The sequence below is a fragment of the Erinaceus europaeus genome, chromosome 9 (assembly GCF_950295315.1).
Source record: "Erinaceus europaeus chromosome 9, mEriEur2.1, whole genome shotgun sequence".
Lineage (NCBI taxonomy): Eukaryota > Metazoa > Chordata > Mammalia > Eulipotyphla > Erinaceidae > Erinaceus > Erinaceus europaeus.
This window is the reverse complement of record NC_080170.1, coordinates 105688375-105712834: the sequence shown is the minus strand read 5'-3', so window position 1 is coordinate 105712834 and position 24460 is coordinate 105688375. Positions and strand designations below refer to the sequence as shown.

Genomic DNA, 24460 nt, shown 5'->3' with positions numbered 1-24460 from the left:
AATACACCACCAACCTTTCATTCTTGTCCCCTGATGCCTGTGAATACAATACTGTCACCAGACTCTCACTAGACATTTTTGCTTATAATTATTGATCTCATAGCTGGGACAACAGGCACTTCTACTACTTCCAGCCCCATGGATTATTCACAGAGTTCTGAAGTACATTGGAGATGAAGTATTTATCACTATAATTTTGAGAAGAAAGCTCATAAAAACATGAACTCTACTATCTAGCCAAGTTCTTTAGTGTCAAGGTCAGATTCTTAAATTCCTCTAAGTTAAGGAAATAATTAGTGCTTCAGAGAATGATCCAGCTAGCAATACTCCCCCTCCCCTCAAAAGAGAGATTCATTTTGTGCTTCTAAGTTTTATTTAAAGACCATGCAACCGAATACCAGCTGGCTTCATTGAAGTAACAACGTGGGCAATCAGTGATACCAACTGCAATGCTATCGTTTCTATAAACAGTAATGAGTGGAGGGGGTAGGACTGTACTATAGATGCTTATGTATAAACAAAATGATCATTTCAGTGAAATTGTCTTGCAGATTCACAGCATCGTAAAGAAATGCAAATGTACCACAACATCTAATGGCATAAGGGAAAATGGCTGGGCATGACATTGCTAACATGGAACAACTAAGATAACATGGTATCAAGATAGTAGTTCCATACACTAACTGTCACAGGGTTTCACTGTCATATGACAGCTCTAAATGTCCCTTTATAACACTGATATCATAAAGTGTTAACATGTTAACAGTTGATGTAGTTAGCATATGTTATTGTGAATAAGTAAGCGGACTAATGTTGAAGTGGGACAGAGGAAGGCTATGGCATAATCAGGCAGGATATCAGGATATGATCAATGCTGGACAGGCTAGAATTTAGTTTTCTTTGTCAAAAAAAGTGGTATTTATAACATCTTCATCTTATTTTTATTCAAATGCATTACTTTAGCAGCATATCTAAAGATACTTTTCTCTTCCATTAGAGGCCATATATGTTACACATCGACATAGCCTGTTAAACTCCTAGATATATTTTAAGCTCAGAGAAATTAACATGCACCTGAATGAAATTAGTTTTCTTTCCTTGAGATGACTCTTTTATTTTTAATTTCTTATACTTGATAGGACAGAGAGAAATTTGAGAGGGGAGGAGAAGATAGGCAGAGAAAGAGAGATACCTATAACACTGCTTCACTACTTGTGAAGCTTGCCCTCTGTAGGTGGGCACAATGGGCTTGAGGCCAAGTCATTGCACATGGTCAAGTGCTTTCCAACATGGTCGCAGGGTGAGCTTAACACAGATCATTAGCTCAGGCAAGAGATTGGTAAACTCAAGCAAACTAAGATTGCTAAGTACTCACCTTTGGGCATGCATCATCTTGCCTAATATTATACCTCTTGCACACACACACACACACACACACACACACACACACACACACACAGAGAGAGAGAGAGAGAGACTGACACATACAAATACAACTTTAGTGCATAACATATAGAACTTGGCTTGCACTATGTCCTCAAGTACTCAGAAAATAAAATGGCAACACCTGAATCCAGAGGCATATTTAACTTTTCACCCTCAGATGAAAAGAAAAAAGGCAGAAAGGATCTCGATTTGCCAACTTTGAAGAACTATTTGACATGATACAAGAATCCTACACTTTGGGAAAAGCTTAACTTACCTCCTCTCTTCTATATATAACACAAATCCAAGCAAATGGATTTCTGGTCCCTAAACCAAATGAAAATATTGAGCCCAATTGCTTCACTACAAAGCACCATCTTTTTTTGCCATGTGTATCACTCTTAGTGTTTAAGGTAAGAAAAGAAAGCCAGTTTTCTTTGCATTGTACTTTGGAGAGTCTGCAGATTATATGAGAATCACTACAATGTTGCTGCTTTTCAGATAATGAAATGAAATCTTGCTTTCTAGGAAATGTGTGGAGACAATAAATGGTAATTTCACATTACTTAAATTGACTGAAGGAGCTGAGTTCTTAGGCACTTTGAGATTAAAACACAACTCTGAAATAATAATCTGAAGCATCAATGGCACTCCAGTACATATTTGTGGAAAAGAAAAGTATGTAATTTAAGAAACAAAGAACCTTTTAGGTTCAGGGCATATGGACACCCACATTTCAAAATTTAAAAAATGCAAAAACTCACATAAAATTAATTAATAGGAGGAGTCGGGCGGTAGCGCAGCAGGTTAAGCACATGTGGCACAAAGCACAAGGACCGGCGTAAGGATCCCAGTTCAAGCCCCGGGCTCCCCACCTGCAGGGGAGTCACTTCACAGGCAGTGAAGCAGGTCTGCAGGTGTCTATGTTTCTCTCCCCTTCTCTGTCTTCCCCTCCTCTCTCCATTTCTCTCTCTCCTATCCAACAATTGCATCTATAACAACAACAATAACTACAACAACAAAACAACAAGGGCAACAAAAGGGAATAAATAAATATAAAAAAATTAAAAAAATAAAAATGAATTAATATGTGTATTTTCTCATTTACTTCTTATTTTGTTATTTTTAATATTTGTATTTATTTCTTATTGGATATGAAGAGAGAAATCGAGAGGGGATGGGGAGATAGAAAGGCACCTGCATCCCTGCTTCAGTACTCATGAAGCTTTCCTTCTACAGGTGGGGACCAGAAGCTTGAATCTGCACCCTTACACACTGTAACAAGAGCACTTAATCAGTTGTGCCACTGCTGGGCCCCTTCTCATTTACTTTCTATCTGAATATTTCTGAAGAATAGATCTCCATAAAAATACCCACTATTAAAAATAAAAGGTGTAGAAGGCCAGGTGGTGGTGCACCTGGTTAAGTGCATGTAGTACTAAGCGTAAGGACTCACTCAAGGATCCAGGTTTGAGCCCCTGGCTCCTCATAAGCAGAAGGGGAAGGTTCACAAGCAGTGAAGCAGGTTTGCAGGTGTCTTACCTTCCTCTCTCCTTTCTGTCTCCCCCTCCTTTCTCAATTACTCTCTCTCCTATCCAATAAAATGGAAAAAAATAGCCACTGGTAGCAGAGGCTTCATAGTGCTGGTACCAAGCCCCAGTGATAACTCTGGAGGCAAAGAAAAAAAAAGGTAAATTAATTAATAAAATAAAATAAAAATAAAAAGTGTCTCCACTCTGGAGTCCACTGGCTATCTGTCTTTGGAAGGAAAAGGAGAGATTGAAGGTCTAACTTTACTTATTTTCAGAGCCAGAGACTTGAGCATGTGTGATTTACCACAATAAGCTGTTTTCATTCACATAGGTAGAGACAGAGATGTGGAGATAGGATGAGACATCACAGCACTGGGGTTTTCTCCAGTCAATAGCACCACCCATGTACTAGTGCTCAAATCTTGGCCATGCGCCTGGCAAGATAAGTGTTTAACCTGACAAATGATCACTCTGAACCTATATACCTTCAAAACAATGCATAGTAAGAAACTCAACATTCTTTCTTTTACTATGCAACTGCCCAGTATAACAGCTTATGAAATCTAATTACATGTGAATAGTTTCGATTTATATGCCAGTGCTATGTTTGAAAATGAGGGTGTAACTGGGTTTTAGAATGTGTTAACAGGACTGGGAAATTCTTTTTGCCAAGAGTATTGTAGTCCCACATCAAGCACACTTGCACTTTGTAGTCACAGATTGTATGGTTCAAGCTAGAGGCATCTGATAACCATCTGTGTTACCAGGCTCAGTTGTTTCAAACTGACTATTACAGAAGAGATCTGAATCTACAAAGGAGACCCCAAAGTCTGATTTTCTGCAGCCATCTAAGGTGATGCTCTCCCTTTCTGCTTCAGGGTGCAAGAATCCATACTGTTATAGGGACTTATCAAAAGTGCAGTCCTACTCCATCAAGTTGAGACTTAGCAATACTTTTCTCAGCAACTTGGATGTGAGGTTAGAAGCCTATTTTGTATTGGGAGATGCATATGGGAAAGTGGGCCCTATCCAAGGGTTCCAGGACTGGGGGAAGTAGGGACTCTATAGTGAAGATGTGAGGTTCCTGCTGTCTTAGGGTTCAAAAAGACAATCGATAGTTAATGTTATCATCACATTATTTGGTAATTGGGTTAACTTTGAAAAGTCCTTTTGTTATGGTTTGCTGTACAGTATCCAGTATCTTGTATATAGCTGTGCTATTGGATGCTTCTAATCTGCTTGGTCTAGGCTTTTGAGAGAGTCTGCATATCAAATACACAGCCTATATATTAAAAAGATTCAGTTTGTGTTTTGAGAAACTTTGAGACATACAATTGATTTTCCCCCTCTCATATTAATTAACTACTGATTTATATGTCTACATTTTGCTAGGAGTGTACATAAACACCATTCCCACCACCAAAGCGCCGATCACAACCTAACCAACGCAACGATTGCCACCTCAACATGCTTCACTTCAGACTGTGTCCAGAGACTTCACATGTGGAATGACAACCCTTCAGCTTCATTACTCGGGTGAGACCTTTCCTTTTATAGTACACTCTAATTTCATCTCAGGTAGTTCACTTTCTAACAAAGTCCCATAACCTAGATATACACCAGTTTCTGTGAGAGAGAGCTTATGTGCACACGTATCAATAAACTACTGCAAAATATATATCTGAAAGCAGAAGTACACTAGAGTTTGCAGTGAGTACCTCCCTAACACTTCCTCTCCACTGTTCCAAGCTTGGGATCCATGATTGCTCAACAAATTGTTTGGCTTCGTATGTTAACTCTCTTTTCAATCACCAGGTTCCAGATGACACCAGGATGCTGGCCAGGCTTCCCTGGATTGAAGACCCCACCAATATGTCCTGGAGCTCTGCTTCCCCAGAGACACACCTTACTAGGGAAAGATAGAGGCAGACTGGGAGTATGGACTGACCAGTCAACGCCCATGTTCAGCGGGGAAGCAATTACAGAAGCCAGACCTTCTACCTTCTGCAACCCTCAACGACCCTGGGTCCATGCTCCCAGAGGGCTAGAGAATGGGAAAGCTATCATGGGAGAGGGTGGGTTATGGAGATTGGGTGGTGGGAATTGTGTGGAGTTGTACCCCTCCTACCTTATGTTTTTGTTCATTAATCATTTCTTAAATAAAAAATTTAAAAAAAAGAAGCCTATTTTGTACAAAGTTAGAATGGTCTTCCAACTGAAGTGATGAGAAACCTATAGCTATGACACCCTTCTTTGGTAGAACACTTCTGCTTCCCCGCAGCTCAATCTTGAAAAGATTGAAAGCAGGGATTAAACAAGACTCTCCTGAGAGTTTATGCTCCATTATAAGAGCTCCAACCACAGAGAAGGATTAACCCACTTTACTTTCTCTTGAATTAAAAATTTAATGTTTTAGCAGGCTCACATCCGTGTCATTGGGTCCATGATCCCAGAGGGATAAAGAATAGGAAAGCTGTCAGGGGAGGGGTGGGGATACAGAGTTCTAGTGGTGGGATTTATGTGGAATTGTACCCCTCTTATCCTATGGTCTTGTCAGTGTTTCCATTTTATAGACAAAATTTTTTAAAATAAATCATTTAATTTCTTAAATATTTATTTTATTTATTTATTCCCTTTTGTTGCTCTTGTTTTATTGTTGTAGTTATTATTGTTGTCATCATTGTTGGATAAGTACAGAGAGAAATGGAGAGAGGAGGGGAAGACAGAGAGGGGGAGAGAAAGATAGACACCTGCAGGCCTGCTTCACCACTTGTGAAGCGACTCCCCTGCAGGTGGGGAGCTGGTGCTCGAACCGGGATCTTTATGCCGGTCCTTGTGCTATGTGCCACCTGCACTTAACTCACTGTGCTACAGCCTGACTCCCAATCATTTAATTTTTAAAATGTATTTCCTATCCTTTAATAGATAGGTCCTTCATGCTTAAAAATCATTTCATTTTTGAAAAATGGGAGGGGAGGACAGGACCCAAAAATCTAGGAAATAGCCTTAAACAATCCATCTAACCTTACCTATGGTTGTTTTCTATCTAGTAATATATGGCAATTCCCACCTACGTAAGTACACAGGATTTATAAACTAATGTAATGAGTATATTATATTATATTTAATATTATATATTATATTTAATAATGCAGATGAAAGAAAAGAGCAATATAATATCTAACTGGGTTATGGAAGTCAAAAGTTAGTAATTATACTTTTTCTTAAAAAAAATAAACTTTAAGGGGTCAGGCTGTAGTGCAGCGGGTTAAGAACACATGGTATGAAACTTGAGGATCAGAGTAAGGATCCCGGTTCGACCCCCTGGCTCCCCACCTGCAGGGGGGTTGCTTCACAAGCAGTGAAGCAGGTCTTCAGGTGTCTTTCTCTCCCCATCTCTATCTTCCCCTCCTTTCTCCATTTCTTTCTGTCCTATCCAACAACAACAACAACAATGCTATAACAACAATAACAATGACAACAAAGGGCAACAAAATGGGAAAAATAGCCTCTCGGAGCAGTGGATCCTTACTGCTGGCACTGAGCCCCAGTGATAACCCTGGAGGTAAATAAATAAATAAATAAATAAATAATATAGACTATTTATTTTACTTGATAGATCAAAAATTGAGAGCAAGGCAAAGACAGAGAGACACCTGAAACCTTGCTTCATCACTTATGAAGCTTTCCCCCCTGCAGATGGGGAGTGGGGGCTTACACCCAGGTCCTTGTGCATTGTAATGTGTGCACTCAACTCCACCACCAGGATCCAACTATTTTCTTGGCTCCATTTATTGAGTAAAACCTAAACAAAGTGCTAAAATCTCCACAATTCCAAAATTTCAGCAAAGCATTAAGAGAATTACTTAAACTATTGTAAAAAAAAAAAAAAAAAAGCAGGCCACCCTACTCTTGTGGCCCTAACTTCTGACAACTCTAAAATAGTGTGTGTGGGGGGTAATAACTAGCATAACAGTGTTTACTCTATGCTAACACAATTTAAAATATTGTTGTATTACTCTTTAGGCAAGTTTAAAAGAAATTAATGTAACATATACCATTATAGTTTTACATAAGTGGTTCACAAAATACAAATATATTTAATATCCTTACTTCAGTTTGCATGTACACATCTAATGTATTCAAGTTTCTGTGCAAATTTCAGCTATGGCATACTAATCTCAGCTATGCCACACATGCCACAGACCACAGGAAAGAAATCTCAATAAAATCAAACACGATACTTGAAACATCATCAAGTATATTATATATGGTAGACTCAAATTTCTTAGGACAATGCCTGGTGTATAGTGAGAGTCAAATAAAGTTTTAATTATTATTAACTCATTTAATTTTACAGCTACCTATTTATGCATAATTTGAGAAAATATGATGACATGTCAATTATCCAGGGTCACACACTAAGAAAAACTACTGTTAAAAACAGGGATATAGTTGTCAGATACAATCTTGAAGCTCTAAAAATTGTTTCAGAAAAGTGTCTGAGTAAACATTCATTTCTGCTATTAGTGACTATACTATTTTTATAAGAATGCAGAATAAAGTACAATGGTTTACATAAACTCATGTTAAATCTATAGTTTAAAAAGTTCACAAGCCAGGCTAGAGCTATCATTATTATCACTATTATTAATGAAAATATTGACTTTTAGTTACTTAATTGAGATGGGTTTACAATCAGGTCTTTTCACTGTACGTCCCAAGATCTTCAAGAACCTATGCTGCCCCACAACATGCCATTCATTCTGTTTGGATCTCTTACTATGCAGAAAACTGACTGTATATATAAACTGAACAAATTTCACAAGAAAGTGTCATGTTTCTATCATACACCACAGCACTCAAAATCTTGTCAAATCTAGAAGTGATATATCCAGGTTACAATCAGCACGCACATTTTATCCAATTCAGGTAAAGGGAACAAATAACATTAACATGCATCTCTATTGTCTTCCTGATATTTGATTTTTTAAAGTAATAGTTCACTATCAAGCATGTTAGCTTAGAATGAAGGTACTATTTTTATCAATTATACATATGGTTGCAAACATGTAAGTCAACTCTGCAATGAACTAAAAAGTAAAGATATGATAACTCTAAGATGACTACATTTCAAAATCTTATGTTCATACCTCACCATATAGTTCTCCAGTTAATTCTTTGAAATAAATTTATTTTTCAATTAGAGCAATCATAAGTAACCTGAGAGAAAGTTTTAGAAAGGATAAGTAAAATCTTCATGTATTCTAGACTTCCCAAATAAAATTTTTGAAGATTCAAAACAGTGAGAATAGGTATATAAAAATGAATCAGATCTTTCAAAGTAACATTTGAAGCCTTAAATTTGCAACCTATCATAATATTGTTTAATATTAGCTTTCCTTGAAATTTATGCAGAAATTATTTTAAAAGGAGACACCTTTAGACATAATATAGACAGCTTCCTCACTCTTCACAACTGACTCCCATTTTGTAAATAGAAAAGCAAAATACAGTAAAACTGACTTAGAATTTGCAAGATTAATAGGCATGGCTATTTCACAGGAAACTTGCACTTAAAATAGAGTTGGACAATAGGATGGGTGGCGAAACAACACTTCTTGCAAGGCTTCAGTAGAAAAGAATTGCATTTATGGGTTTAACTTTTTTTTACATTCAGATTTGCAACTATGCTTATCAGTACTGCAGGTCATTAAAGGATATGATTTTTTTGTCTTTCCCTCCCAAGTCAAAACTATAACACAAGCCCAGTTGTTACTTTTCTGCTTCAGCACCAAGGACAAAGACTACCTGATCTCCAGGGTACTCTCCTAAACCTCCAAGTGTCTACTACACTTCAAAGGAAGAATATAAAAGATACCTACTTTGCCAGCCACCTGTTTAAAAGTTCCTCTTCTGTCGAACGCAACTGCGACTTCTCCCAGTAGACACTGAGCAACTCCAATCTCGCACACCGCCCTCGAGAGTCACAAGGAGAGAGCCGCGAGGAAGAGCGGAAAGGAGGTCACTCTAAGCACCCCTCCAAAAGGGACACAGGAGTTCCAGTTCATGGACTTGGCGAGAGCTAAAACCTTCTATAAGGCACTGATGACATCAGGGATTTAGACAAACAAGTCGAAAATAAATAAATAAATAAATAACGAAATAATAATAATAATAATAACAAAACAAAAAAAAAGACAGATGTGGTGCCGGAGCCATGACCTCACCTCTTGAAAGAAACGCCTTCCTTCCATCCCTTATAAAGCTCAGAAGCAAGCAGGAGGGGAAGATGCAGAGAAACTAAGGGAAAGGAAAGGAGGCGGGAATTTGGAGTGCTGAAGGGTTGTGGGGGAGAAGGAGAAACATTTTTCTCACCACTTAAGCTGTTGCTGGACCTCAGGCTCGTTCCACAGAGACACTGCAGCATATGCACTCCTTTCTTCAAAGAAAGCTCAAGAATCTTCATGGAGAAGCGCGTTTGTGGGGTGCAACAACTCCCCGCCCACCTGCGCTAATTGTCCAACCAAAAGGCCGCCTGTCTCCACGAGCCGGGTCCCGAGTCCATGGCGCGCGTCCCAGGCGGAGAGCAGTTTGCACATCGACTGAGCTGAAGCCCAGGAGCGGGACCCGGGCTCGGAGGGTCCTGCTGCCCCGGGCGGGAGCCGAGTAAGAAGTGTGGCTCTGCCTGGCAGCCCCCCCGGGAAGCGAGAGGCGCGGCCACACCCCAGTGGTCTCAAAGGTGACACCTTGGGAATTCCTGTAGGAGGCAGTTAGTCTGCAAACCCGGAGGTTCCTCGTAGGACGCCTTTGGGGATGGGAATGGGGGTGGGAGGGGAATCTGTGTCCTCAGTCAGGTTCGGCTCCTGGAGGCAAGCGCACGGGCTTTTGCGCCAACACCTGGTCTTCTGAACTGGGGGCTGCACGCACCCCAGTAACTACTGTTCCGAGGATTGGGGTGGGGGGAGCTACCCATGTGATTTCCCCCTTGGTCCTGGAGAGGGGATGCACCCGGTCCAAGCTGCACCGCCTGGCTAGCCCGGAAGGCAGAGAGGCAGAGAGATCCTGCGGGTTGCGCGGGGCCAAGGGTGACACCGACGTGGGAATCCGGCGGAACGGAAGCGCCCGCAGGAAGGACTAGTCTCCAGAGGCTGCCGAGAGTCATAAACTATTCTAGGGAGGTTGGGAGGGAGGTGGAGAAAGAGAGAGAGAGAAGAGAGAAGAGAGAGAGAGAGAGAGAGAGAGAGAGAGAATGGAGGAGCTTTTGGGTGCTTGGCACTGAATAAAGCTGTGCATACAGTGGGCAGAATGCTGATGTGGGAGGGAAGCCTGGACCACTGGATTTTTAATCTGGACTCTCTGACCTTGGGAAAATCACTTAACCACCATGAGCGTCAGTTTCTTAACCACCACTTTCTTCCTGCTGAGGGAAACAGAATGTGGAATAAAGCATTGGCACCTTAGTGATTGTCTCCATGCCTTCCAGTCTCTTAAGCTTAACACAGGTGCAGTGGGAAGGCAGTTGCAGTGGGAAGAGAAACCAGAAGGAAAGACCAGAAGGGACTGCCAGAGTGGTAGAGGTGAAACAGGAGATAATGAGGCGGGAAATCTAAAAATAATAATGCTTCAGTCCTGGCTTGGCAAACAGCCCCCAAGTGCAGTCTAAAGGTCTTGTTTTATCTTACTGTTTTCCCATCAATAACATTTTCTGACTGCCTTTCTCTCTCCCTTCATTTCTTCCTTGTTTGTTTGTGTGTTTGTGGAGGCCATTAATGCCTTTTTGGAAGCCTAATAAGTGAAACATACAAATAATGATCTTCAGGGAACCAGACAACCCTGGAATGTCAAGAAGGGATCATAGAGAACACAGCAATACAAAGTATGTAAGTGCAATGAGCCTGGAGACAAGCAAGCTAAATTTAAGCTCCTACTAATTGTGTGATTTTGCACACATTACTTAAAGTCTGTTAGTTCATCATTTAAAAGAGAGCTTATGGGAGTCAGGTGGTAGCACAGCAGGTTAAACGCAGGTGGTGCAAAGCGCAAGGACCAGCATAAGCAACCTGGTTCGAGCCCCCGGCTCCCTACCTGCAGGGGAGTCACTTCACAGGCAGTGAAGCAGGTCTGCAGGTGTCTGTCTTTCTCTCCCCCTCTCTGCCTTCCCCTCCTCTCTCCATTTCTCTCTGTCCTATCCAACGACGACATCAATAACAACAACAATAATAACTACAACAATAAAGCAACAAGGGCAAGAAAAGGGAATAAATAAATAAATATTTTTTTAAAAAGAGAGAGCTTATAAGAGTGTCTATCTTTGTGTACCCATTATTGAGTAATAAGAGAAATAGTTGCTATAAAGAGATATCATGATATTAACAATTATTAGTCCCTCCCTTAGACTCTTGTATCACTTTCACTATCTGATGAATCCCAGTGCCCAGTACTAATGTCTGTATTTTTGCTTGAACTCTTCATATGACAGAAAACTTGCTGTATCTCCAAGAAATTCTTAAAGAAAACCCATTAGAAAGTTTATACTGACACAGAGCCAAAAATTACTTCGTTTCCTTTCCATCCATTGTTCCAAGGTTACCTAGCACTAACTGGTTAACTAGCTCTTTCCTACAAAGGATTAAAAATAGTTTTTATCACTTCTTTTCTTCTCATTCACACTCAGCTAAAACTTCACTGCTCCTGTGGTATTGTTTCCTAAAGACTGAAGTTGCAAGAAAAATAACTGTATCAGAGGTCTCTTTTCTTTTTTTTCTTTGCAAAGGTGGGGTGAAGGAAGCCTGAAAATCTGAAGCATCTTTTCATCACACACACACACACACACACACACACACACACACACACAATCAAATTAATTTTTTTATGAACTGAATTCCAAGCAGGGTCAGTTGGAGTGGTTTCAAAACTCAAGAATCCAGGGTGAGGGTATAGCATAATGGTTATGCAAAGAGACTTTCATGCCTGAGGCTCTCAAGTCCCAGGTTCAATCTCCCACACTGCCATAAGCCAGAGCAGAGCAGTGCTCTGGTAAACAAACAAACAAACAAAAAACCCTCAAGAATCCAGCGAAACCCTTATTTAGGTCTTCTAGTAGTTCTACTGTTTAATGGGATCTCCAAAACCCTTGAAGACTTTGTCAAAGCCACTGCTCTATCATCAGTGAGGAAGGTTGTGAGGTCTCAAGCAACCTGAGCCATAGCCTTCTTTCAGGTCTCTGCGGGAATTAGTCAGGAACTTGGCTCATCTGAGAAGGATTCTACCCATAGAAATTCCCTATGGAGTGGGAGGCAATTAACAAAAGGAAAACATCTAAATATAGTCTTCCCTGCTGCAGCAGAGGCAGCAAGCTTTCCGGTGGGCCTCTCCTACTCTAGAACCCATGTCTATGTCTTTATTTTAAAAGAAATGTTATTCCTTGACATATAGCAAAGGAAAGAACCAAGATCCTGGTTCCCCTCAATGAACTTCAGCAGAGCAAGCAAGTCCATGTGTGATTTTTAAAAGCACAAAACCTCTAGAGCATCAGCTTTCATCTTTATAATGAGTATCTCTGCCTATTTGATAAGGTTGTTGCCAGGACTCAATGAGTTGAAACAAGTTAAAGAGTTTTAAGATTCTAATTAAGCAAGATAGTGCACTATTGCCAATTTTCTTGGGGTCTGAGTATTCCTTAATGGATGACACAGTGGCTCTTTAAGTCAACTAACGTAAGATTTACATACAAATTTGTCTCCTCAACAGGACTGTAAACTGTTAAAGGGAATAAAGGGAAAGTCAATTCTGTCACGATATTCAAATGACCTGCTGTTCTACTTAAATACCTGTTATGGTAAATCTTATGGTCAAATATATTCACACACCATGCCATCCCCCCAAACCCCAAATGGCTAAAGTACCTGAAAAAAAGAAACTGAAGGATTTCATGTTGTTGCTGATCTTTTATACAGTTCTGGCTGAATGAAAGAAAGCACAATTAACTTTTCAATAGAATTTTTTTTTTTGGTTGGGGGTCAGGTGGTGGCATGCCTGGTTGAATGTACACATTATAGGACCCAGGTTCAAGCCTCCAGTCCTCACCTGTAGTGGGGAAGCTTTACTATCAGTAAAACAGTGCTGAAGATATCTACTTCTCTTCCTTTCCCTCTCAATTTCTTTCTAGACAAATAAACAATAATTAAAAATATTTTCTCATTGCATATTATAGACATTTGACCAAAGAAGATACAAATGACAATTGACTGCTAGATTTTATGGCAACTACTTAATTTTTTTTTAATTTATTTATTTCCCCTTTTGTTACCCTTGTTCTTTTTCATTGTTGTTGTGGTTATTATTATTGTTATTATTGATGTCGTTGGACAGGACAGAGAGAAACGGAGAGAGGAGGAAAAGACAGAGAGGGAGAGAGACAGACAGACACCTGCAGACCTGCTTCACCACCTGTGAAGCGACTCCCCTGCAGGTGCGGCGCCGGGGTCTTGAACCGGGATCCTTAAGGCCGGTCCTTGCGTTTTGCGCCACGTGCGCTTAACCCACTGCGCCACCGCCCGATCCCCTCCTTAATTTTTCAAAACTAAGTTTCTCACTTGAGCATTATTTTGATACACATGCTTGTCAGGAAATTCTAAAGTGTTATTCAGTTTCACAGGTTAACCCAGAGATAGTTCTCCAGACTTGTGTTAGGTAGAACTTAGAGAAAGCATGTTTGCATGCACCATAAAAAAAACCACAAACATGTCAGAACAAAGTATAAGTCATCACAATATGGAGCACAGTGGATCAGAAATGGGTAGGCTTTCTAAATTTTTACTGTGTATTACCCCATAATCAACATTAACTTTTTACTGGCCGTCATACTTTCAAATTTTAAATTCAAGACATACTATCATTTTGACAAAAAATTAATTAGGTTAATTGTCTCTACTAAATATCTTTGTTTTCAGTTTTATCCTAATGTTTTCTTTCTAAAAAATATTTATTGATTTGTTAATAAGAGAAAGAGAAAATAAGAGCATCACTCTGACATATGCAATGCCTGGGATGGAAACTAGGATGAACCTCTTACTTGAGAGTCCAACGCTTTATCCCCTGCATCACATAACTCACCACTGCAGTTTTAGTATGAAATTTTTCACTTTCTGAGAGAGTTTTAAAAATGTAATGCATAATGACAGGTTAATTTGTTTAAAATTTCTGTTTGATTATTTTTTTTTTACAAAGAGCTATTTATACTTTGTAGGATTTAATAATTGCATTAAAGAATTCTGAGATTTGTAAAGGTGATTTAAGGTATTTTCTGCTTCTCTTAGATATAGGAATATGTTGACTCTTGGCATTAGTTATACAACTAATCAGCATATTTATCTATTTGCAGACCTATGTTGGAACAGTGCATATTCAGAATTTTCCAGACTCAAAAAAACTTCTAGTGAGTATTAAATATTAGATGAAATTGGGAATATTAGGGGTGGTATGGCCATAGACTGTGAATATTAAATATCTATTAAGAACATAAAGGAGAAACACAAAGCAGATCTTGGACTAGGCTTGGTATATTGCACCAAAGTAAAGACCTGGGGTGTGGGAAGGAAGAACAGCTTCCAGGTCCTGGTGCAGGATGGTGGAGAAGGACCTAGGCTGGAGGTGAGACTGTTTTGCAGAAAACAGAGAAATTTTATACCTGTACCAACAACTGTACTTACATTACCCCCTTTTTAAAAGTCTATTAAATGGAAATTAATTTTATTTTCACAACATAATCTAACCAACACATAAGTTAAAAAGTGAAATAGTACAATAGCTAAAAGCAGTATTTTTGATCTGTTAAAGACTACTGCCAGGGTAGCAACCAACCTGATTCTCCTTAGTAACATCTTCAAAACCCATTCAAAAACTACCATAGACTGGAAGTCCCTAATCTCTCCAAACTATTATATTGAATTCCTAGCCACTATGCTATGAATAGAATCTTCTTCTGAAAAACACCCCACATGAAGACCCCTAGTTTCATTTGCTCTATTCCAATCAATGGGTTCCTGCTTATTAAACAGTTTTTCCTGCTATATATCTTAGCACCTTTTGGCCATCAAGTTGCGGAAGCTACCATGACGCCATCGTCACTTTCCTGGTCAGACAACCTCACCAATGTATCCTGCAACCTCACCTTCCCAAAGCCCTACCCCAACGTTGATCCAATTATAGAAGCAAATACAAAAGCCAGATTTCCCACTTTCTGCACCCCATAAAGAGTTTTGGTCCATACCCCAGAAGGATAAAGAATAGGGAAGTTTCCCATACAGGGGATTGGAAACAGAACTCTGAGAGTGGGAATTATATGGAATTGTACCCCTGTTACCTTACAATCTGTTAATCATTATTAAATCACTAATAAAAACTAAAAAGAAAAAATAAAGTAAAAACACACCAAAGTGCTCCCTCTAGGAAATTGAGAAGATGCCTGGTCTGCCAGCATATATATTTTCCTTGGTCCTCCCAGCAGCCAGAATGCTTACAAGAAAGTTACATATTAACTGAGTTCAGGGATACTCTTTCTCCCAACATGTAGCACTAATGACTTAATCTGTGAAAATGATAAAGATAAGAAAATTTACACTGTGGTCATCCTATTAACCAAACTATAATTTTTTAAAAAAATATTTTATTTCTTTTATTTTTTGAGAGATCTGCAGGGAGAAAGACACAGAGAGAAACACCAGAGCACTGCTCAGCTCTGGTTTATGGTGGTGCGGGGGACTGAACCTGGGACTTTGGAGCCTCAGGCATGAGAGTCTTTGCATAACCACTATGCTATCTACTCCCGTCCCAGGCTATAAACTTATATCAGTTTTCTCATCATGTTCTCTTTCTGTTCCAGAATTGAACAGGGATTCACCTCCTATTTGTTTCACCTTCCTCAGACTTCAGACCAAGTCACAGCAGCTCCTCAGACACTGCTAATAAATATTGGTCTCATAGCTTGTGAAGTATATTTCAATTTTCACTTTCTGAAGTTTTCTATTATTAGCCTAATACTACTCATTCTGGTAAGAATACTACAGTAGTAATGTTTTATCCTTCAGCAGGGAGTCATATGATATCAGTGGATGATATTAACATTGGTGAATTGAATAAGGTAGTGTCTTCTAGGTATCTATTCTATAAAGGAACACTTTTTCATTTACAGTTGAAAATTTGAGGATGTGCTAGTATTCTATCTCAAACTTTCATCCAATGATTTTTAGCATCCATTGGTGGATATTTCTTGCAACCATTATCATGCTGCTCTCCCAAGAGTAATAACTGATTCTTTGATTTCTGATTTATCAATACTCATTATTTGCTACAGATAAGCACAAATTTATCTGTATAGCATTATTTAGATTTCCTCATAAAAAACAGTGCTGCAGCCAGAAATTTATGCATTATTTTCATATTACTGAAGTGTATCTTTACAGTAGATTCTTTGAAGTGGTACTTCTGGATAAAAAATGAGTATTTAGATGGTTTTGCTCGAAATTTCCAGATTTACCTTAAAAAGACTTGTAAGATCAGTATTCCTACCACAAGTATATGATACTTCCTTTTTCTCTGCAGCATCATTGTAAAAGTGTATTGTTCTACATCTCATTTTTGTTAATTTGATTATAATGTCCAAATTATTTGTATCGATCAAATTATAAACAAGCTAGAATACTTTTCTATTTGAGAGCTCAAGGGGGAGCTTCTTGTCCTTGTAATTTTCTGCTTTACCCTATAAAAGCTACCCCCTTACAAAGGCAATCTTGCTGTAAAACATAGAGCATTGAAAAAAAAATTGTACATTGATTTTAACTTAAGATGACTGCAAATAATGTCATTAACATCAAGGAAAAAAGTTTAAGGGTTTTTTTTTTTTTTTTGGTGGGGGGGCTCTGTACCTGCAATATGAATTCACTGCTCCTGGAGGCCACCTTTTGTTTCATTGTTATTGTTGTTGTTGTTGGAGATAAATTGAGAGAAGAGGGGGGATGATAGAGAGTGGGAGAGAAAGAAACCTGCAGACCTCCTTCACTGCCTGTGAAGCCACCCCTTTGCATGTGGGGAGCCAGGGGTTCGAATGGGATCCTTCTGTGGGTCCTTGAGCTTTGTACTATATGCACTTCACCCAGTGCACAAGCGCCCGGCCCCCAGGTGTAAGGTTTTAAGAGAATTTAAAACTCATTCACTGATCTATCTAATCTTCTCACACATATTTAGAAATTAAAACAATATTTATCCTAAAATATTGTAAAACAAGTGGGCTGTGTAAGTCCTAAATCAAATACAACATTGTGGTATTGGGTAGCCAAGGAAGTAAGAAGGGGGAATTAAACAGCTAGAAAAAAAAATCATATGAATTAAGAAATTTGAGCAGAACTGGTGGAGGCACTGCTCATTTTAATATATAATGTCTGATATTTTATATATGTCAGTACATTACACAGTAACTACACTTAGTAGAATAGTCTCCACCAAAGAATGGTTTCTGTTGCTGAAAATAACCACCACCCAGAATTCAAATTCTAGATTTACCTATAGCCCCGGATGGTTTACCACATCACTGTTGACTAGACGGCAATGACTCTTGCATCTTATCTTTTCAGATGCGAAGGGTGGGGACCAAGTAACACTGTACTTTTATAGTTATTTTTTGCAAAAATTAGCTGAGGTTGGTTTAACAAATAAGATTGTCATGGTTTTTTTTCTCTTATTTCCTATCCACAAACTCTAATCTATAAAAAATAATACTTCGGGCTTTTTTCCTTTGGTTGGAAGGTTTCTAGTCTCTTCTAATAACACTTTCAACACATTGTTTTGAATAAATAAATAGCTTGTCATCTATAAGAAAACTTTATTGATATAAAAACAGAATTTTTTACCTTAGCATGAAGCAGTAGGAGTTGTTAACTGTGCAAAAACACAAGTCTCTCAATCAAGATATTTATATATTTCAAGGAAGCAACATTTGCTATTTCTTCAAAACTCTTTTCCACAATAGGGCACAGTTCTAATTAGGTGCTCTTATCACCTGAGTATCCTCTGACAATAAAACTTCTTTATAATCTTTAAAACCTATCAATAATTGTGCTGCTTCAAACACAGATGTACACAGTTCTCTTTGGGTGGGTGTACTTTTTGTTTCCTTCGGATATATCTCCAGAAGAGGAATTGGCAGGTCATAGGGCAGGTCCATTTCTAGCATTATGAGAGCTCTTCAGCCTGCTCTCCACAGGGGTTGGACCAATTTACATTCCCACCAGCAGTGTAAGAAAGGTTCCTGTAACCCTGCAACTTCGCCATCTTTCATTTTTATTGTCCTTTCAGATGTATGACATTCTCAGTGGAGTGGAGTAGTACTTCATTATTATCTTTATTTATTTTAAAGGATATTTGTATTTCTCTGATAATCAGTGATTTTTGAGCTTTTTTTTCCTTACAATTCTCCCTTTGGGAATTTTTTTCTGATGTCTTCCCCACTCCTACCCTAAAGTAATCACAGCGTACCGTGAATTCCCTTAGCACACTACAAACTTCTCCTACCATAGGATTGAATTTTATTCAGTCTGCTTATAAATATCTTCTTCCAAGATATTACGAGCCCTCCTACTTACAAATTTAGGTATCTTTGACTTTTTAAAAATATCTCAGTGACTTGAAAATGTAAATTATTTATTAAGTATTAATAGAATGAAATTAATATCAAGTTAATATTTAATGCTGAAATGTATGCCTATCAAATACTTATGAAATGAGATGAGTTGTCATGGTGGACATGGCACATGGGTAGAATTTCTCATCCCACTATGATAGGTGTGTGCAAAACACTGTCACCCTAAATTCAGTTTTCTTCCATCAACATGGACCAGGGCCTGAAAGCCTAGTACTTTAAATACTTGGTACAATGTGTATACATTGCTTCTTCAAGATGAATAATATAATGGCCAATGAAATAGCTTACCTGGTAGATTCAAGTCTGGCATACTACATGGGAGGACTACAATACCAGAGGAAGTTCTGCTGTGGTATTTCTCAATCTCTCTTTGTATATTTATGTGTGTATTTGTCTACATTTCTCTCTGTGAAAGTTAGTGTGGTGAACTCACACTTGCGTGCCCCCAAGGAAATACACAAATTAAAATGCATAAAATAGTATGCTAAGACAAAGACAAACATATAGTATACAAGTATTTTAAAAAACTGCCAAAACATAGAACGTGAAAGAGATACATTCAAATCAGAAATGTCATTTCCAAGTCACTAACACAATTTTGTCTGGGTGCTCCTGAAAATCTAGCAGTTTATATCAGATTCATACCTTCTCAGAGTCTAGCAAAAGGATATTAGTACCAAAAAGAGTTTAAACATTTCTATAAGCATTATCTTCTATCATAAAGTAACTACATGCATTAAAATATAAATAATGCCATAAATCTGCAATGTTACTTTTATTTCAACTTTATATTAAGTGCCCTTTTTAAAGTCAGGTTCTCAAATTAGATGACATTGTAGAACTATTCCTCATTATCATATTATTGAGATAATCTGTATCTGACCTTCAGTCCTTTGTGAAATTTCAATAACCAAAAGAGTGAAAGACACTCAACAGTAATAAAGACCCCCTCAATTCAAGTATAAAGGTGTAACCAGCTCCTTAAGGTTTTTGCATTATCCACCCTCTTAAAGTATCATTCAACTTACAATCTATATTAAAGCCCACCTTTTACATAAGGAAAAATATTCATTTTACTCACTCAAGTTTATTGAGCATATATTTTATACTATAAACTACTGCTCCCAGAGATCTTACTATCTATGCACTGAAGCCAGGGGGCAGCAGGGCTTGAACTTGGCTCACATACATGACAAAGCAGTTCACTATTCAACTGAGCTATTTCATTGACCCAGGAATGAAATTGCAATAAAATTCTAAGATAAAATTTAGCACTATACTTTGAAGAAAAGAATACAAATGGGGAGAGATAGCTTCCCTAAAGTGACCTTAGTTTAAGTGGAAGATCTCTGAGCCTGTTAGAACAATGCCTCCCAGTACAGTGTTCTTCACAAGATACCATATTAATGGTCCTGGTTTTGGTGGCATAGCTATCAAACTTATTTTGTTAAAAAAAAAAAAAAAAGGAAAATTTTCAGGTCATTTTCTCTTCCCTAGAAAATGATGTTTTTTCCCTCTGCAAATGGTCTACTTTTCAGAAGTAGGGGAAAGTCATTCATTTAATAAACTAACTACAATAAAAATGCTGCTTTTGGGAGTTGGGCAGTAGCACAGTGGGTTAAGCGCACGTGGCACAAAGCACAAACACCGGCATAAGGATACCAGTTTGAGTCCCCAGCTCCCCACCAGCAATGGTCACCTCACAGGTGATGAAGCAGGTCTGCAGGTGTCTATCTTTCTCTCCCCCTCCTCTCTCCATTTCTCTCTGCCCTATCCAACGACAGCAATAACAACAACAGTTATAACTACAACGATAAAACAAGGGCATCAAAAGGGAATAAATAAATATTTTTTAAAATACTGCTTTTACTGTAAATTATGGAGTTTAATTTGTTTTAAACTTTTAGAACAGGACAGAGAGAAGAGTCTTGGCTGATGGTTTGGACTAACTCTCATAATGGTGAGGCTGAACTATTCAAATACTAGCAGCTATGGACCTATGGTCTTGATAAGGAAAGAAGAGAAAAATGCTTACTGAAGTCATTCAATACAGTCTGATTGAAAATTTCATGGTGTGACAGATAATAGGAAGAAGGAGTATCAATCTGTTGGGCTCCATGTTATAGTAGAAGACTGTAACGACTACATAACTTCAAAAATGTATAAGCCTTCTTATATTCCTCTTTCTAACTCACCTGCTTTTGTTTACTAAACATACTATTTCATTAAAGTCTCTCACATCAGCTTTCTATGTTCTTACATTATTTAAATTTTTCATCATTTTTTGCCTGATAATTAAAGCATTCTGATAAATCTAGATAGATAGATAGACAGATAGATAGGCAGATAGACAGATTTCAGTTTGACCCCTACTCTGTCAAATAATCACTAATGATCATCCTTAAATCCGTGAAGAAGTTTCCTCTTCAGATACATATGACATCTATGATAAAGTCAAATAGGTAAGCATGAAAATATTCTTGATTTCCCCTATCTACTTCAATTATCTGCATGAAATCAGCGCAGTCATATACTTTTCATGTGTTTATGTTTTTAACATGACATTCCTGATGCCTGGATATACTACTGCTTCCTTCTTTCTCTTCCTGAATACACACACATACACACACACACACACACACACACACACACACACACACACACACACCTGCCATTCAGATATTAGGCCCAGGGTCGCCAAGAACCTTTCTGTAACTAGGTTAAATGACCTTCTAAGGCATATCTCATAGCACAGAATTTTCACACAGTAATCTCTAATGTGTATCATTTATAGGCTCTGTGTTTGATACAATAGCAAGGAAACCAAAGTACTAGTTGAAAACTTCAACAAAATAATGGCTAGAGAAATAGTTCAGCTAGCAGAGCACAGGACTTGTTTATCTGAGAGGCCCTGCTCAACCTCCACTACCTCCTGTATTAGAGTTGTTACCTGATTTCTCTCATTTTCTCTCGCATATGAAGCACTCTTTTTAATTTTTAATTAATTAATTTTTATTGCCACCAGGGCTGTTGTTGGGGCTCAGTGCCAGCACTATAAATCCACGGTTCTGGGATCCATTTTTCCTCTTCCCCCCTTTCTATTTTAATTGACAGGATAGAGAGAAATTTAGAGGAGAGGAAAATATAGAGAAGGAGAGAGAGATAGACACCTGCAGACCTGCTTCACTGCCTGTGAAGCTACACCCCGCAGGTGGGGAGCCCAAGGCTTAAGCCAGGATCCTTAGCCGGTTCTTGTGCTTTGTGCCACGTGGGCTTATCCACTGCACTGCCACCTGACACTCTATATTGGTGCATTTCTAAGTTCAAATCCTACTGTTACTAAAAATGATTTTTTAAAAAGTATCTTTTTTTTTTTTACAGGATAGAGAGCCAGGAATCAAGAGGGAACTGCAGCACTGCTTCACCACTTAGAAAACTACCTGTAGGTAGAGACCAGGGGCTAGAACCCGGGTCCTTGGGCACTGTAACATGTACGCTTAACCAAGTGCACCACAGCCTGGCCCCCCCAATAGCTGTGTGTGTTTATGGACAAATTGCTTGACTACTTTGAGCTCTGTGTTCCTCATTTGCAAAGTAACGTCTTGCACATTTGCTATGACTATAAAACATGGGGCAGGAGGAGGAGGAAATCTAATGTAGAAATTAGCACGTCGACACTGTTTCTATGAGTTTCTTCTCTACTTTTTTCTAAAACCTATAATCTTCTTAACAGAAAGCAACAAATCCTTGAAAGAAATTTTTTATTTTTTTTAATCAAGTCATGGTAGAAAGTATCTACTGGTCATTACTGTATTTAAAATATGAGTAATATATAAACACAAATGGATAAATCTTGTAGAGGTGATCTATAAAACGTTGGTGTTATTAAAAAACATTCGAGATTCTGATATTGGTAAAAGAAAGCATGTACATATAAAGTTGAGAATGTTAGTCTCCCTTTTGTTACCTGCCACATGCCTGATGCCGTCACTGACACCTCAAACTGAGGAACACAAGCAGCTTTTGCTTCAGGAGAGGTGTTAGCATGATACCCACTTGTTCAAAGAGTGTGTGTGTGTTGTTTTTTTTTTTTTACTTTTTACTTTTGATTTCAAATATTACTAAGATTTTCAGCAGTGTGGTTATATTCTAGAGAAACAAGTTTCAAGATTGACTTGGGTCATTTTATTATTTAATAGGTCGAAGTATCATAAAAACAAATTTTGAAAGTGGGGGGGGGAGCTTGCACCAGGATTCCAATTATATGTAAGTGCATTCATGGGGAAGGGGTAAGAGACTGAATGCATAGACACAGAAATATACCAGCAGCAGTAACTATTTTGGCGGATGCCCATAACTCAGGGGAGGCAACCGAGCACAGGTTTTAAGAGCATGCATTTTGCAACTAAACTTCAAGGGCAATATCTGTTTTTTGTTTGTTTGTTTGTTTGTTTTTCTGTTGCAGTTATTGTTGTTATTGATGTTGTTGTTGCTAGCTAGGACAGAGAGAAATGGAGAGGGGAGGGGAAGACAGAGAGAGGGGAGAGAAAGATAGACACCTACAGACCTGCTTCACCGCCTGTGAAGGGACTCCCCTGCAGGTGGGGAGCCGGGGCCTCGAATCAGGATCCTTACACTGGTCCTTGAGCCTTGCACCACGTGCGCTTAACCCTCTGCGCTACCGCCCAACTCCTGGGCAATATTTGTTTTTAATTTTTTTCCCAATTCCTTTATCAAATTATTGAGAAAGTATTGATTTACAGGATTTTGTTTTCAACGAGGATACTGTTATCACATTTCCCCAAGATAAGTCTCACCACATTTCACACTCACCTAAAACATCATCTTGTTCCACTATAGGAAATTAAGTGCCCAACCTACAATTAGTGACCCTCCCTTCCCCCTTCTGGGTCCCCAAATCTGCTGTAATAGACTATAGTCCATTGAGCATTCACTCTGTATTATCCTTTACTTTGTGTCTTTGAGACCATCAATGAATGATAACATCTGGTATTCCTCCTTGCCCTTCTAGCTTATCTCGCTCAGCATGACTGATTCCCTCTAGTTACACCATGTTGCAGGAAAGGAGAATATGCCATTATTTCTCACAGCTGTGTAGTATTCTGTAATGTGTATACCACAACTTTAACCATTCATCTGTTGTTGTACATTTGGGTTGTTTCCAAATGTTGGCTATTACAAATAGCACTGTCATGGCAAGATTTCTACTACAACTCTCTGGCATAATGACTTGAAGCAAGTCACTTAGCTTCTAGAGACACCATCTGTTATTCATACAAATGGAAACAATATACCACAGGGTAAAGTTTAACTGAGAATGTATTTGTAAAGCAAGAGGTACAAAGCCTGTGCAAAGTTAGCCTATTCAAAAGATGTTATTACCTATTTCTAGTCCTGCATTTCTGTACATTTAATTACTTTCTGTGATAAGTATTAGATATTTTAATCTAAAAGAACTACCAAATTGAGACAGTTAACTGGGTAGCATGCCTGCATTGCTCTGGATGGGACCCAGTTTGAGCCCAGGTACCACATGGGTGAAGGCACTGTGGCAATGGAGGAAGATCTGGTGTTATGATTTCTCTCCCTCTATCTACTTCTCTCTCTGTTTCTCGAGGTGATTGAAAAAGTGGCTCTGAGGAGAATAACTGCATATGCATAAAGCACCAACAAAACAAACAAACGAAATACCAGCATTGTTATTTTTATCAGTGGTTTTAAAAAAACATATCAGAATGTCAGATATTTAGCTACTATGTCTTGAGACATCAAAAAAATACTT

At 38.5% G+C, this 24460-nt stretch overlaps 1 protein-coding gene across 4 annotated transcripts in view; it reads right to left on the bottom strand.

Annotated features, from left to right (window-relative positions):
- FGF12 (fibroblast growth factor 12) overlaps window positions 1-24460 on the bottom strand; it is a 562336-nt gene that overhangs the window by 344461 nt on the left and 193415 nt on the right. The window contains exon 1 of one of the 4 annotated variants that reach the window (XM_060198500.1): window positions 9336-9473. The exons of 2 other annotated variants lie outside the window; for them this stretch is intronic. In XM_060198500.1, the coding sequence (XP_060054483.1) occupies window positions 9336-9426 (91 nt within the window). In that variant the 5' untranslated portion in view covers window positions 9427-9473. Of the gene's footprint in view, window positions 1-9335; window positions 9474-24460 lie in introns of those variants that run through there. One more of the 4 variants, XM_007517402.3, reaches the window with a different exon arrangement.